The 17373-nt window shown below is 26.5% G+C and overlaps 5 protein-coding genes across 5 annotated transcripts; 3 read left to right on the top strand and 2 right to left on the bottom strand.

Moving 5' to 3' along the window:
• Positions 1-543: 543 nt before the first annotated feature.
• On the top strand, positions 544-3528 carry MKS88_001066 (replication factor C subunit 1; the record flags this gene model as incomplete). The annotated part of the gene is made up of 1 exon (XM_067219720.1): positions 544-3528. One exon carries the CDS (start codon positions 544-546, stop codon positions 3526-3528), a length of 2985 nt encoding a protein of 994 aa, XP_067074998.1.
• A 1504-nt stretch (positions 3529-5032) lies between these two features.
• Positions 5033-6470, top strand: MKS88_001067 (pseudouridine synthase; the record flags this gene model as incomplete). The annotated part of the gene is made up of 2 exons (XM_067219721.1): positions 5033-5540; positions 6001-6470. The coding sequence occupies 2 exons, from the start codon at positions 5033-5035 to the stop codon at positions 6468-6470; spliced, it is 978 nt and encodes a 325-aa protein (XP_067074999.1).
• Positions 6471-7435: 965 nt separating this feature from the next.
• Positions 7436-9079, bottom strand: MKS88_001068 (ribosome associated membrane protein RAMP4; the record flags this gene model as incomplete). The annotated part of the gene is made up of 3 exons (XM_067219723.1): positions 7436-7485; positions 7808-7964; positions 8978-9079. 3 exons carry the CDS (start codon positions 9077-9079, stop codon positions 7436-7438), a joined length of 309 nt encoding a protein of 102 aa, XP_067075000.1.
• A 1173-nt stretch (positions 9080-10252) lies between these two features.
• Positions 10253-10609, top strand: MKS88_001069 (uncharacterized protein; the record flags this gene model as incomplete). The annotated part of the gene is made up of 1 exon (XM_067219724.1): positions 10253-10609. The coding sequence occupies one exon, from the start codon at positions 10253-10255 to the stop codon at positions 10607-10609; it is 357 nt and encodes a 118-aa protein (XP_067075001.1).
• Positions 10610-13512: 2903 nt separating this feature from the next.
• Positions 13513-14850, bottom strand: MKS88_001070 (saccharopine dehydrogenase; the record flags this gene model as incomplete). The annotated part of the gene is made up of 1 exon (XM_067219725.1): positions 13513-14850. The coding sequence occupies one exon, from the start codon at positions 14848-14850 to the stop codon at positions 13513-13515; it is 1338 nt and encodes a 445-aa protein (XP_067075002.1).
• Positions 14851-17373: the final 2523 nt, after the last annotated feature.

Below are 17373 nucleotides of genomic sequence, written 5' to 3' on the forward strand. Positions count from 1 at the left end.
CGAATTTGCACATAAGCATATAATAAATATATTAGCACATCCATTGAAAAAATCCAATGTTTACAACTTGTAATTAAATCTTCGGAATATACCTTACATGTGCATGTACATTCACGTGTTACATATATGTACAAAATTTAGTTGAACTTGCAAAAATTTTCCACGCGTCCTAAAGTTTTCCATACTGACGCATATATTTTCGTTAGCGTGTCGCATTAACCCTTTGCATGTACATACACATAAGCATACATACAAATATATATACAAACATACATACAAATATACATACAAACATACATACAAATATACATACAAACATACATACAAACATACGTACAAACGTACATATGTACAAACATACATACGTACAAACATACATACGTACAAACATACATATACACGTACATATATATATACATATATATATATATATATATATATATATATAATATATATGTATACATAACAAACCCTTGCAGGCACACGGTAACTCCACACAATCCCCGGCGCATTTATCTTGCAGTTTTCTGCCAACATCGATAAATGTGTTCAAAAGGAAAAAATTTATTTGATAAGGACAGTGATGATGATATCGGAAGGAAGAGGAAGCGCTTGAAAAAGGTTTCAAGTAATTTATTTGATAACGAAGAGGATGATGACGATGATTTTTTTGATAATGAAGGAAAAGATAAATCTCTAAGCAAAAGTGTTGTTGAAATTAATGATGATGATGAGGTGGAGGAAGGTAATAAAAATATACTAGAGAAAAAATCGCTTAATAAAAAGGCATCGAACAAACCTGTATATTATGATATTACTTCATATTTTAAACCTAGCTCTAAAAAAATAGATGTTAATAGTAATAATAATAGTAATAATAATAATAATAATAATAGTAACAATAGTAATAGTAACAATAGTAATAGTAACAATAGTAATAGAAACAATAGTAATAGTAACAATAGTAATAGTAACAATAGGAATAGTAACAATAGGAATAGTAACAATAGTAATAGTAACAATAGGAACAATAATTATAGTAGTAATCGTAATAACAGTGTAATGATAAAAAGCAGCTCAAATAATAGCAGTAAAATTCCTGTGAAAAATGTGAGTGAATATTTTGATTTATTAGAAAAAGACCAAAAAAATGTAAAAGGAGAAAATGCAAAGCCTAACCTAAAAAGAGAAAGAGGACAAGAAGGAGAACAAGATGTTGATATTATTGAGGAAGAAAGATATAAAAAAAAACTCACTTCTTTTGGAAAAAATAAAACAAAGATGGAAAATAATGACACAACACAAAAGTTTGACTATTTACCATTCAATAATCTAAAATTTGTACTAACAGGAGTATTCAAGAATTTTTCAAGAGATGATTTACAATCAAAGATTAAAGAACATGGTGGTAGTGTAATGTCAGCTGTGTCATCAAAAACTCATTATTTAATTCATGGTGAATATTTGGAAGATGGAAGACTATACAATGAAGGGAGGAAATATTTAAAAGCATTTGAATTACAACAAAAAAGTAATTCTATCATTAAAATATTAAATGAGGAACAGCTTTTGGAATTACTCCCAGAAGGGAAAAGTCATCCACAATATGAAGAGCAGTATGGTACACACAATGGTGATGCAAATAAGGAAAATTCAGATAAATCAGAATATCAAGATTTTGTAAAAAAACAACAGAGCGATTATTCAACAAATTATAAAAGCGCTAGTGACAACTACAGTAGCAGCAACATGCTCGATAAGGAAAGTAGAAAAGACAAACATGATAATGGCCTAGGAAACTACAACAATGAAGTGGATGAAAGGAATAAATTAAGCAATAACAAAGTGCTCAATCAACTTTGGGTTGAAAAATATAGACCCAAAAATATTAATGAATTAGTTGGTAATAATCAAAATGTTCTAAAATTAAAAAATTGGCTAGCCAGTTGGGAAGATGTATGTATAAGGGGAATAAAAAAACAAGTAACTAAAACATTTCGAGGTATCTATGAAAATGTAAATGCACGTTGTGCTTTACTAAGTGGTGCTGCAGGTATTGGAAAAACAACGACTGCAAAGATTATATCAGAAGCTTCAGGATACAATGTAATCGAATTTAATGCTTCAGATGAACGAAATAAAGCAGCAATTGAAAAAATTAGTGAAATGGCAACTGGAGGATATTCTATAGCTTCGTTAAAAAGTCGTAAGTTATCAAAAACTTGTATTATAATGGACGAAGTAGATGGTATGTCAAGTGGTGATAAAGGTGGGAGTGCAGCAATTTTAAAATTAATAGAAAAAACAAAATGTCCTATTATATGTATATGTAATGATAGGCAAAATAGTAAAATGAGAACATTAGCTAATAAATGTTATGATTTAAAATTTACTGTACCAAATAAAAATGCTGTTGTTAAAAGACTTTTAGAAATATGTAAGAAAGAAAATATTATGATGGAACCTAATGCCTTGGAATTATTATGGGAAACTACCGTAGGAGATATGAGACAAATGTTAAACACACTGCAACTGTTATCAAAAACATATAAGAGGATACAATTTTTAGATTTAAAAAAAGAATTAAATAATTCTAATAAAAATGTACAGTCTTTAGCTAACCCTTTTGAAATAACTCTCAAACTTTTAAATTTTCATGAATCATCAAAACTTAAGGTAAGAGAAATTATGGATCTATTTTTTGTCGATTATGAGTTAATTCCTTATTTTATAAGTGAAAATTATACAAATGTTTTTAATGATAATGATAAATCACCTAACTCAATAAATAAATGGAATGCTTTTGCTCAAATATCATATGATTTAGCACTAGCTGACAAAATAAAATATAATATGAAAACAACTATGGACTTTTCTTTATTACCACATTTTTCTATTTTATCTTGTGTGTGTCCAGTTATGCGCATTAAATTACTCAAATTATTTATGTCAGGAAGAATTAATTTTCCTTCAGCTTTTGGAAAAATTTCTACATTTAATAAAAATAAAAGATTATTAAATGAGTTATGTTTTAATATATCCTATAAACTTAATGTATGTCCTAAATATATGGTAACTTCTGGATTTTTAAGTTATATTTATTTTAAAATTATGACACCTTTACTTAAAAATAATATAAATGAAGCCATTGAGTTAATGGAAGAATATAATATTACTAGAGAAATGATTACTGAAATTTTACCATCTCTAAGATTACCTAATCAGGAAAATTTATATGATAAACTTGATTCAAAAGTAAAAGCTTCGTTTACTCGTTTATATAACTCCTCGCATGTTATCAAAAACGATCCTAACTCATTAAGGAAAGGACTCACATCGACTGAAAAAAAAAGCACATTTAAAATTAACGAGTATGAATCTGATGAAGACATGGACGAACTAAGCGAATCAAAAGAAGATAAAGATGACGACATTTTGGTAAAAAGTAAAATTGACCGAAAACCGACTATCAAGAATAGGTCAGCTGCAAAACCCAAGGCCCCGAGCAAGAACATCAAGAAGAGGTGAGCACTTCACCAAGTACCCTCACCCGTGAACCCACTTTTATTTCTGCGCATTTGCATCCATCCATCCAACCATATATATATATATATATATATATATGTGTGTGTGTGTGTGAGCATGAGCATACGCTTGACACCCTGACACTCGTGTATATATTCATGTAAAGGAAAAACTTTTCATCCAGATTACGACGTCTCCTACGAAGTTGCAAATTATTTTACCTGTTCATACAAGTACTCCCACTACTAGTGGCACCACTATCACAATCAATATCATATCCCTATCAATACCGCCAAATATGCCAATAATGGCGGTACCACCACTTCACACACCCACTTTTGCCGCCTTTTATAGGCCATACATATGGCTATTTACAAAAATTTAGAAGTATTTTTAAAAAAAAAATTCTCCTTTTTATACAATCCTTCCTTTGTTACCTATTATATAACGTGCATGTATTTCCCGCTTTTTAAATTTAGAATGTGAATACATTTACGCATGAATATATGAAAGAAAATTTTTTTTATGGATTACGCATTCTTTATCTACATTTTTCAAGAGTAGAACCTTTTATAAAATACTGATGTTATTGTACAAAATTGTACATAAATAGGTGTAAAAAAAAAAAATAGGAAATTTTTAAATTATATCAAACCTTTTTTTTTTTATGTTTTTAAAATGAGAAGCTTATGTCATTTAGGGATATATATATATTTTTTTTTTAATTCACCTCTTTTTATTACGTATATGGTTCGAATACACACATTTATACATACGTATATATATATAGGTATGCATATACATGCATATTATCACTTTTTTCCTCGAAACATACATTGGTGTCAAATCAATTCAAAGACAGATAATGGTAATCAAAATTTAAAACATTCGTTTCTGTTTTATTTCACCACGACATGAAAAAAGGCAAACTCTATTCCCATACTTTTATTTTTGGGGGAGGACATACAACATTAAGCAGAAATGCGCATAAAAAAATATATCAAGGTGTAAGGCACAAAAATAGCTAAAAATATATTTACATATTGATAAGATACGACAGAACAGGAAAATTTACCTGTGAATTGTAACATACGAGAAAAATCGAAATATGGAAATTTTCATCTCTAAATATTTTATTCTTTTTTGTTATTTACATATAATTATCTTGCGCTTATTTTATTTTATTTTATTTTTTTTATTATTATGTGAATTTATATATTTAAGTACAGGGAAATATTTAAAGTTTCATGCTCATCGAATTTTCTTTTTTTTTTTTTTTGGCCTTTATTTTTCCTATTTTTCTTTTATCTTCTCCTCCTTCTAATTAATACCACACCAAATATGCAAACTCCTGAATCGTTTCAAATACACTTCAGTGAGCACTCCAATTCATGTAAGAATAAACAGAACAACGTGTAAAATACCTCTTCCAAGAAGCCATTTAATAGTTTCATTTTTCTTTCTAACAAAAAAAGAGCTTCCATTATTTTTACAGCAGAAAAAATCGATGAAAATTGAACCCCCCATTTATTCTAAGCGCAATAAATTACTTCTCTATTTCTTAATATTATCTTTTTTGTTCCAAAATAGTAGCAATAATAATAGTAATAATAATAGTAATGGTATTTTCTGTTTTGATGTAGCCTTGACAACAAGTAACAGCAAGGCAAATACTATCAGGCTAAATAAAGTAATATCTGTCAGCAGGAATATTTCGAGGAGAAAATCAGATAAGTTTATACAAGATGGTAATGTAAAAATAAACAATAAAATTATACTTAACCCAGGTACACATGTAGATATTACAAAAGATAGACTAAAAATATGTGAAAGAAAAATTGACATACAGAATATAAAAAATTTAATAAATGGAAATTCCAGTAAGTCATTTAAGTGGTTTGTTTTGCATAAACCCAAAGGTTTATTATGCACAACTAGTGATGAAAAAAATAGAAGATCCATATTTTCTCTTTTTCCTGAGGATCTTTTACAAAAATATCGTTTGGTATCCGTAGGTTAGTGACAAATAAGCATTTTACAAATTGTAGTTGTTTCTTATCGAACGCATTTTTTGCGAGCATTTACGTTTGTACGTTCATAAATGTTTATGTATACATGTATACATGTTCATACATTCCGCATGTAGGTATATAGAGCGTGAATGTTATTCCAACTTACGTATGGTACACTTCGTACGGCTACATTTTAAACGCTCACCAAATGTTTAATAATAAAATGAAAAAGGATAAAAAAAAAATATAATAGTTGTAATAACAATTATTACTTAGAAACGAAGTTATATATATATGGGTTTCTTTTTTTTTATACGTCGACCCACTTCCATAACAACAAATTAACATTTTACCATTCGAACTGTATAATATTTATATCCCTTCATTTTATGATGTTTTATTACATATCAAATTATTGCATTCCTAGTTATATATATATCATCTCCTGTTTTACCCTTTCAAGGAAGATTAGATAGAAACACTTCCGGAGTCCTACTACTAACAAATGAGTATGCCTGGGTTAATAGACTAACGCACCCAAAGTATCAAAGAATAAGAACATATAGGGTTCACATTGAGGGACCTGTTAAAATGAGTTCTCTTAAAGAACTAGCTGCAGGTGTGTATATAGAACATGATGATGACAAGAAAAAAGAAAAAAAGAAAAAAACACAACCTGCTTTTATTGAAATACTTCGAGAAGAATGTGTAAAAATACAGGATAAAATGAAAAAAGTAAGTGTATTAAATATAAGTATAAAAGAAGGAAGAAACAGACAAATCAGAAAAATGTTTGAACAAATAAATCAACCAGTAATAAAAATAAAGAGAAGCGCTTTTGAAAATATAACTTTGAAAGATATATTTTTTCCTAAGCAATACAGGGAATTGACACAAAAAGAAGTCTCAAATTTAAAGACGAGGAGCTTTTAGCAATATAAAGAGCCCGTGAGTAGACGATTCCCTCGTTTTGTTTATTTTTCCTCCATTTTGTTCCATAAGATCATGTTTTATTATTGCGTTATATAACGTGATATTTAAATTGTTCTGTAACATGTTATAATGTATTAATCTTGTTCTCTAACTTTATGTTCCTTTTCTATTATTTTCTTCTCCTTTTCTTCTTTTTTTTTATGTTCATACAATATTATTTAAAGTTCACTATTTTTTTTTTGCTGCAATATATATTTAATTCCTATTATATACTGCAAAAACACCCAAAATAAAAGCTTACATACATGTACACATGTACATATATGTATGTATTTATGTATGTATTCAACCACATGCATTACTAGTGAAAGGGGTATTTCCTTCCTTTTCCTATACCTTTTAAAGTTGTTACAATATTACAATAGAACAAAATATAAAACATACTTAACAATTTGTTTAAAAAAATTAATAATTCATATATTTTCCCAAAATACAAAAAAAAATAAAAATAACACAACATAATATAATTTGTACTTTTTTGGGTTTGCATCAGTTTAATATATATAAACACATTTTATGGAACAATTTAACAATATCAGCAAATTATTACAAGTTATATGTGTAATTATGTAAATGTATACACACGCATATATATTGGTATATGCTCATATAGATGCGTACATATATATATGCATATATTTGCGTATATATTCGTAGATATGTATAAATATGTATATTCACATATACAATTTCTTTAAAATAATAATAAAGGATCAAAAAAAAAAAAAAAAAAAAAAAAAAACAGTAGTAGATCGTTTGGAATTTCCTTTTTTTTTCTTTAACTGCATTCTACTATTTTTATATGTCTTAACACAAAATAATGTTTTAATTTAAAAATGTCATGCACCTTTATTCTCTTCATATAGCAAAAAATTAGAAAAACAAAAATGTTAAATAGGGAGGCTTCAATCAAATACTTTGGATTTCTGTATCATGCTGAGCATTTGAACGATAACTAAAAGATGAGCATAAATTAAGTACATGTATGTATACATGCATATGTACTTGTGTATGTACGTGTACTAAATACGTACACATAAGTTTATACATAAGTACAAATTTATATGCAAATGCTCTGAGAAGTCAAAGATTCACAGGTTAAAACGTAGAACAAATAAACATAGGTAAAAAACGGCATAAAAAACATTCCGCCCTATTTTTTCTCATAATGGCATAGATTATAACAAAACAATTGAAAATGCGCATATGGGTACTTATTTTAAAAATAAAAAAGGCATAATATACAAAAATGAGTGCATTATTATTATTATTATTACCTGAACCAATGACAACAAAAATAAAAACAAGGAGAAGTATAGGACCTACTGGATGTTTCCTTTCCTTCTTTACCAATGAGGTTGGAACGTTTCCCCTATGAACTATGTTATTGTCAAAGGCATCTACCTTTTGAGATATTTTTCTGTTACTTGGCATCTACATAAAAAAAAAAAAAAAAAATTTTGTTTGCGGCTAATGGTATAGCAATTTAATTTGATGTGTACGTCAACCGTAAGATTTATATTCACATAAATAAGTGCACGTACAAACATAAGTGCACAATTAAATAAACATATATACGCAAACAAGTATATACAAACAGTGTAGTACAATTTTTAGAAAAGTCAAATCTGCGAAATATTTTCAAAACAACGCCAAAAAAAAGGGGTAAAACAAAAGGTAAACCAAAATACAGAATAACATGGGAAAGGAGTAGAAAAAATATAAAAAGTAAATCAGCATTTCTTTTATTATTTATAAAATTACTACCACACCATTTTATAATTTCGGAGGTGTTTAAACAACTTTTAAGAAATATATGTATATGAATTCGATAAAAACACATTTAAATGTATACATTTATTAAATGTTTAGCGGGTATTATATATACATATATAAAGACCCTTTAAATACGTCCTAACATTATAACATCTCAAAATAAAAGTACTTCAAAAATTATGTTACGTCGTTATGTAGTTACGTAGTTATATTGTTATGTTGACGTGTTGTTATGTAGTTATGCTGTTATGTTATTACGTTAGCAAGAAACGCAACTCCAAAAAAACAATACGCTCGTTGCTCACATGTGTATGTACATACTATACAAATACGTGCATACAACGTACTTTCTCACGTAATTATATATACATATATATATATATATATATATATATATATATTACGCATGGGATGGATAACTATACAAGTATGGTGCAACCTATTCTTGGAAATAACATAAAATTATAATTCATCTTATATATTTACTCATACATTCGTTAAATACATCTGTTCACACATTCACTAAATAAAACTGTTCACACATTCGCTAAATAAAGCTGTTCACACATTCGCTAAATAAAGCTGTTCACACATTCGCTAAAATACGTATGTTTATACTTTTGCTTATGCATTTATTAGTATGTTTCATCAATTTATTATTTTCACTTTACCTTGTTTAATATGTTACTTTTGTATTTTTTATGTGCCTTTTTAAATGACTTAAAAAAACTATTTTCCTTTAAATTTTTTACGTAATCCTGTATCGTATCCATATGATATGTAATGAATGAGGAATATGTAAATTTTTGCCTTTTAAAAAGAAAAAAATATATTTTTTTCTTTTCACACAAAAAAAAAAAAAAAAAAAAAAAAATCAATTTTTCAAAACAACCTTTTCTCCTTTATAATTTTTATATTTACTTTGATTTTTATTCAATTGAATTATCATATTTTTTGTTTTTTTTGTTTTTTTTGTTTTTTCAGTTATTTTATTTTTATTTTTATTTTTTTGTTTCAATTTGCACATTAACTCTTCATGCAACGAAAAAGGTAAAGTTTTTTTTTTTTCCTTTAGCAGTTGTACATTTTGTAATACGTAGCTTTTTTTTTTTTTTTTTTTGCCTTATCAGTTGTATACTACTTTGTAGTAATTTTATTTATTTTTTATTAGTTTACTTTATTTTTTATTATTTTACTTTATTTTTATTTTTTTACTTTATTTTTATTTTTTTACTTTATTTTTATTTTTTTACTTTATTTTCATTTTTTTACTTTATTTTCATTTTTTTACTTTATTTTCATTTTTTTACTTTATTTTCATTTTTTTACTTTATTTTTATTTTTTATTTATTTACCTTTATCTCTCCTTCATTTTGGTATCCTTTTCCATAATTTTATTAATTTTTACCTGTTAAACTTTTTTATAAATTAAATAGCCCTTTCGAAAGGATATTTTTTAATAAAAATTGTAAGGTGGGAAAACCCCTTTACTTCTTACACGAGCAAGCAGTTTTTTTCTCTTGCACACAGTATACGCAAGTTTGTGTACATAAATATACACATATACGTATATATATATTTATGTGCGCATACACATGTATAATGCGTACGTTTTATATATGAAAGAAAAGATTTATTTTATTTTACCGCATTATCTGTGGTTCTTGTTTTCCCAAATCGCATCAAAGAACTGTGATAACAATAAATACATTTTGCCATTACACTAATTTTAGTATATAATTATTTTTTTACGAATTCGTATCGTTTATTTTTAAGTAACACAAATTATCTGTTGGTAAATGCAAATATGTATGAATGCGCGTCGTTAGCTTATTTTTATGAACATAATAGTTTAATTCTGTCTTCTTTCATTTCATATTTCCCCTTTTCTTTTTGTTTTGCTCCCCCTACTTCATTTCATTACGCACGAAAGTATGATAAAACAAATGCTTAAAATAAAAAACTATAAAACAATAATTTTAAAAAACGAAAAAAACGTTGTGAGTTCTTTAAATCCCTTTACAACAAAAAGAAATAACTATTACTCAACATACAGAAATGAAGGACAAAACGAAAGATTGAATAAACAACAAATAAATGAAAGATACAATCTTTGGGATTTCCTAGCGTTTGAGAAAAACATCTCCTTTTTTTCAGTTAGTTTTTATATACTTTTAAGTGCTGTTTTGGCCTTGCACTTTTATAACAATTCCAATGAATATGCAAACTCTAGCATGATTAATGAAGCAAAAGAGCGAGAGAGGAAGAACTTGGTAGAATTGGAAAACAAAAGAAAGATGTAAATTAAAAAAAAAAGGAATAAACGATAAAGCGAAAAAAGAAAAAAAGGAAAAAAAAGAAATGAAATAAATTTGGATTTAAAATATTTTTATTTATCACTGTGCAAAAGCTTACTTTGCATTTTTACTTGTTTTTTATTATTTTTTTTTTTTTTTTTTTATATACAATTGCGCATTATTATTTACATATGCCCATGTCCTACATAACATAAACAATTTGGATTTGTAAAATATGAACACCTTTAATCTTTAAACAATGTTTTTTATACGGTTATAATTAAAGAAAAGTTTCTTAAAAATAGCATGCGTGTTTCTGTTTTTGTTTGTTCTAATCTTGGTTTTTTTTAAAATAAAAAAAAAAAAGAGAAATAAGGAGAAAAAAGCAATAAATAAATATATACATATGCATATACATTCGGTACACAAAACTTTTCTTCTATTTCATTCATGTTATTTTACAATATAAAAAAAAAAAAATTCGTAAAAAAGGGCTCCTTAATATACATATATATATATATATATATATGTGTGTATGTACACATATAAACATACCACTGGCGGCATTAATTTACACTTTCGAGTTAGGCCCTTTCTTTCTTCCTGTACAATCTGAAAATCTTCTGTTATAAAGCTGTCTTTTTTTTGCTCTTCCAGTTAATCTTCTTCCTTTTGATTCCTTGGGAACTTTGGGCGTTTGGTTTTTGACTTTTCCTGCTCTTGCTAATGATCCATGTACCTTTCCTATAATATAAAAAAAAACAAATGAACAAAAGTATGTGTAAAAGTAAACAAAATGGCATAACTCAAATGAGGGGAAATTTCCAAATTTTGCTGCCATTCAAAATAAAAAAAAAACAACAATTAAAAAAATAAAGAAATAAGTACGTAAACACGTAAATAAGTAATATCATAAATATGTAAGAATGCATGTACGTACATAAATAAATACGTGATATTACTCATACGAACATAAATTAAATACATATATGAGTAAATAAATAACCAATAAAGCGTACATTGTTTCGAGTATATAACCACAGAAATCGTACTTATGACAAAATAATGTAACGTAAAAATAATATGATAGAAACGGGAATAACTCAATTGCCCATTTACATGCTTTAAACAACAGGAACTAAAAGTTGAGGCAATTTTTGACATTCATTGGACTAATAATAAGGTAATAAAGTAGCAAATAAAAATACATAGGTATATGCGTGTATATGTATGGACAACTGGAATGAACAAATACGTTCATATTTACAAGTATAAAATATTATCACCCTTAAATATACAAACATACATTTGTGCACAAATACATATATACATATATGCATATACTTACATACATATATGTATATAAACGCAAATTCTTCATAAATATATCTGCCAATCAATTATATGTATGTTACTATAAAAAAATAATATTTCAGTGGACTTACCCATTTTTCCTTAAAGCTTCTATTTAATTTTATTCTTCAAATGGAATAACTCTGTGCTAATTACAAAATACAATATTTGTATGAGGAATTTAAATTTGTTAGGTTTTATATTCTATCAAAAACAAAGAAACTTTTTTAAAACTTATAAAATTGAGCCATTAATCTGTAATTCTTCTAAATATACTATAATTCCATATTAAAAAAAAAAGATAAAATATAATTCTTTTCTTTTTTTTATAATTTTTCTACGTTTTTGCAGTTTTTTTTTTTTTTTTTACGAATTACGATTTATTTATGGATAGTGCCATATATATATATATATATATATATATAATATATATATATATTTTTTTTTTTTTTTAATATTGCTATATCATCATTTAAAACAAATTTTAGCTATACGAAAACATGAATTTTGCTATTTTGTTTTATTTTGTTATTTTGTTGTTTTATTTAATTTTTTTTTTGTTATTTTGTTTTTTTATTTTTATTTTTTTTTTGTTATTTTGTTATTTTGTTTATCGTTATGCTCTGGAACTCCTGAAGCTTGTACTCGTGAACACCTGTTATTACTCAGTTGAGAAGGCAAAATTGAAAAAAGCAAAGTATAACAGTATAATGGTATAATTGTAAATGAGTAAATGTTACTATATAAAGATTTACCTTCTAAAAGAATGTTTAATTACTCCTACTTTTTTACATATACACAGCTTTTTCGAATTATTTTTATTTGGAAAAAGCATAAGAAACATAATTTTTTTTGGAAAAGAAAGTTTTATAAAGAAGGGGTTTCTATTCCCCTTATTTTGCTTTTTGTTTAAGTACTGTATAAATAGCAATTGCAGCAGGCGCTGAAAACGTTATCAACTCAACATATAATATAGTGGACATGTTTGTATAAACATGAATACATATGTTTACATATACATATATATGTTATATATGTGCACATGTGTAAATTATTTATTTCTAAGCCAACAATTGGACGAAGGGAGCTATTTTATTTTTTTTATTTTTTCCCAATTCTTTTAAAAATTCAGTTAATCATGTTTATGGTGACGTGAAAGAGAAAAAGCATTACCTAAAAAATACGGCAAAAAATAACGTAAAAAATATGGCAAAAAATAACGTAAAAAATATGGCAAAAATTAACGTAAAAAATTTCTCCATATTTTGCCAAAACCAAATGTATCTTTGTATGAATAAAAAAAAAAAAAGGATAAAAAGGGAAAAACAACAAACATGTGCGAGTACCGCTAACACGTAACGATTGCTAATTGTGTAACTAAAAAGTTAGCTCACAAACAAATTTTTTTATTCCATTGTTTACATATATGCACATTTAATCAGTATGCGCATTTTTGCTGCATAACTATGTAGTAACCACATTGTTTGAGAAGTTTTAACAAACAGGTGCATATCCATCTATATATATAATTATATTTTCTTTTCCCAATTAATTTTTCACACCTCAACGTGAATGCAAAGTGAAGCCTGCTTTAATCTCTCAACAAGGGCCATACCAAGACCTACGGATACAGAGAGTACCCCAAAACTATTTGGTAAATTATTTTGAAATAAGGATATAGCTGATTCGGATATAATTTTTGCCGTTAAAAGGTATCCCGGGTCTTCATTTTCCCCATTTAAATGTAGAATAATTTTTTTATTCCCTTTGTTTTCATTTTCGTTACTGTTTGTGTTGTCATCGCTATTTTTGTTTTGGGTTCCGTCTGTATACATATCGCACATCTCACCAACAATGGTGCATTTCCAGAATCCCTTTTTCAATTGATCCGATGTTTTCGGTTTATGCAAATAGTCTACGTACTTATCTGTGACGTAATCAACAGGTGTCAAGTATTTTAAGCCATTTATTAACATTGAAAACATTCGTTTAATAATATACATAGGCATTGATAACTCTGCATCATATTGTTTATAATCTATAACCAGATTTTTTCCATATTTATAGTTCATTAAATAGTTGGACCATAATACATAAGCTTCTTCAATTTTAGAATAAACAGTATCAAAGCAATACCCAAATTCTTCTTCATAATCAAAGAAATAATTTGTTGTTTTTATTTTTTTTTCATATAAGGGGAAACCATCATCCGTACTAGATATATCATCATATTTATTTTCACATAAATAATGCTTGTTATAACTATTTCCTAAACGTTTTTTAAATAATAATGCACTCTTAATTGTAGTTTTCCCTACTGTCCTAAAATCACTCCCTTCATTAGATAATCGTATACGAACATATGAACACGGCTTTTTATACTTAGATAAAAATTCTTCCTGAATAATGTAAGTCCCTAAATCACTAAGTGCTGAAATAAAGGATGCGCTATGAATTATTTTTAACTTTTTTTCTTTAGCAATTTCGTTAAATTCTTTATATATCCTTAAAATGAAATCATGTTCACCACAAGCATCTAAATAATGGCAATTTGCCTGCACACAAGCCTTTACAATATTATACCCATATATTGCATACGGTCCTATAGTACTTACAACTACATCACACATTTTGCAACAACTTAATATAGAATCATAGTTATTTACTACATCGACTTCTTTTTTATATATCTTTTCTGTATTTCTGAGTTTTTCTTTTTCTTTTAATCGTAACAAAATTTCATTCAACCTATTTATGTTTCTCACAGCACATAGGAGTTTTATCTGCCCATTCGTTATTTCTTTTTCATATTTTTTTAAAAGGTACTCTAAAATCATTTGCCCCGTATACCCTGTGCTGCCTAGCAGCAGTATGTCGTACTTCTTACCGTTCATTGGGCTATCTAGAATAGAAAGGAATTAAACTATGAGCTAACATACACTTACTCATATATGTATGTATATATATATATATATATATATACATATGCGTAAATGTATTTGTATATGTATTTATATATATACACATATGTGTGTTTATTTGCATCTATAAGATGACAAAAAAAAGAAAAAAAAAATAGCTCAGCATATGTATTTACGAGCTTGCAAAGAAAACAATGACAAGTGAGAGAAGATGGGTGTTCCTTTAAAGACATATATACATATATATATAATCACATATTGTATTCTCTATTTTCTTCTTAACCGAATATACCTTTTTTAAAAAAATATTTATGAATGAATGTACTAACAAAATAATCTCGTTAGTGTGTTTTTCTTTCTTAGCTAGGGATATTAAGTTTTCATATAATAACGCACCCTGTTAATGGAATATGGTTAGTCGGGTAAAAAAAAAAAAAAAAAAAAAAAAAAAATATATTGGACACTCCAATAATATATATATATATATATATATACATACACCTATTGACTTCCCTACGAAAAAAATAGTGCACCATGTGTTATATTTCCAACATGTATTTTATATGATTATAACCATGTTATATAAGCTATAAAAAAAAAAAAAAAATTGTAAACATCAAAAAAGTTTGTTAAAACCCACAAACGGAGCAAATTCAGTGCTTATACCTTTTTTGTTTTTTTGTTTTTTTGTTTTTGTAATTATAAGGGCCGTTAAATTTCTTAAGTGTGGCTCTCATTAAATCATAATAATAATGATAATAATATCCGTTATAAAAAGCCATCATCAGAACATCAATGTATCGGTGTATATACATTCAAAAAAAAATGTCACTCGACATACTACACAATCGGATGTCAATATATAAATTATGCACTACGGAGGTAGTATATGCTGTGCTACTAAAAAATAACATATTTACTGTATTCACTTTTTAATACGTTCATAAATCCAATTTTTTTTTTGCTTCGCTACCCTTTGCTTTCTTTTTTTTTTTTTTTTTTTTATAACTATTCGATTATTAGATGTTTTAAGGGGTCTTATAGGGCTTGGATTTTCTGAGCTTTTTCGATAAATAAATTATTTGTAGCTGTAACGCAACATAATGCTTTTATTTTTTTTTTTAAAGTTATTTTTTTCTTTTTTTCGTTGCATAAACCATCCTTTAAATATTTTATCTGTGAATTTAATTTATGTGAAAATTTAAATCCGTATGTTAGTAACATTTTAAGCGTATTTTTTATATTTTTCGTGTTAGTGTTTCCTGTTTTTTGTATTTTATTTTTTTTTTTATGTATGTTTGATCTTGTACATATTTTTATTTGTTTTTTTTTAATTTTACGTAATTTGTTCTTTTTCCTGTACTCATTTTTATTTGTTCTTTTTCCTGTACTCATTTTTATTTGTTCTTTTTACTGTACTCATTTTTATTTGTTCTTTTTACTGTACTCATTTTTATATGTTCTTTTTACTGTACTTATTTTTATTTGTTCTTTTTATTTAATATACGCCTTTTTCGTTTATTCCGTTTAATACAGTGTTTCGTCCATATGATATTTTTTCATTTTAATGTTCGCACTACAAATATGACCGTACTATTCCCTTTGAGTTACATTTCTTCTGATAATGTAATGGAATTATAGTAAAAAAAGAATGGAAAAGTAAAGAAAAGAAAAGAAAGTATGGTTAACCGAACGTGTAATGTAATGGAGTTCCATTTTTAAGGTAACTGCGAAAAAAACAAAACATGAAAAATAAATATGTTTAAGCGAAGTATTTTATTTAATTTTTTTATTTTTGTAAATATAAATGATGATAAACCTTTTAAATATTTTGATTTCATATCAAATGTTTTTATAATCCTCTAAGAAGTTCTGAATATTTATAAAATAAAAAAATAGCTCAATGTACGCTCGCGCATATATATATATATATATGTATATATATATATATATTCGCTTGTAGTTGCAGCATAAATCTATGTATGTACACATTCACATATTATACATCTGTACGTGTACATGTAATAAGTACAAAGCACAGATTACAATGTAACCTTGCAAAACCAACTTGTTGCATAGCACTACAACGCATTTAAAAAAAAAAAAAAATCGCGTATTGAACGATTCGAAGAGTTACTATTGCGAATATTTTTATATAAATATTAAAACAAAATAATAACTTCAAATTTGTTCATATAACAAATGTATATACGGTGGCTTTTTAAATTCATAATTTTAGAAATGTCAATCCATATATATCACAGAAATTAATAAGAAACATAGAAGTTTCGTTAACTGAGGAGATGAGAATAATAATTGCAATATGCTTATTGCAAATTGTTTAAATTTGTGTTCTTCACCCGCACGGGTATACGTCAAAATGTATTCATATATATATAGATATACATATATATGTGTGTGTACTTATTTATTATTTTTTTTTTTAACATAGTTCTTCGTGCATACCGCCTCTTTGAGGCCTTACGAAAGATAAAG

The sequence above is a fragment of the Plasmodium brasilianum genome, chromosome 4, assembly GCF_023973825.1.
Source record: "Plasmodium brasilianum strain Bolivian I chromosome 4, whole genome shotgun sequence".
Classification (NCBI taxonomy): domain Eukaryota; phylum Apicomplexa; class Aconoidasida; order Haemosporida; family Plasmodiidae; genus Plasmodium; species Plasmodium brasilianum.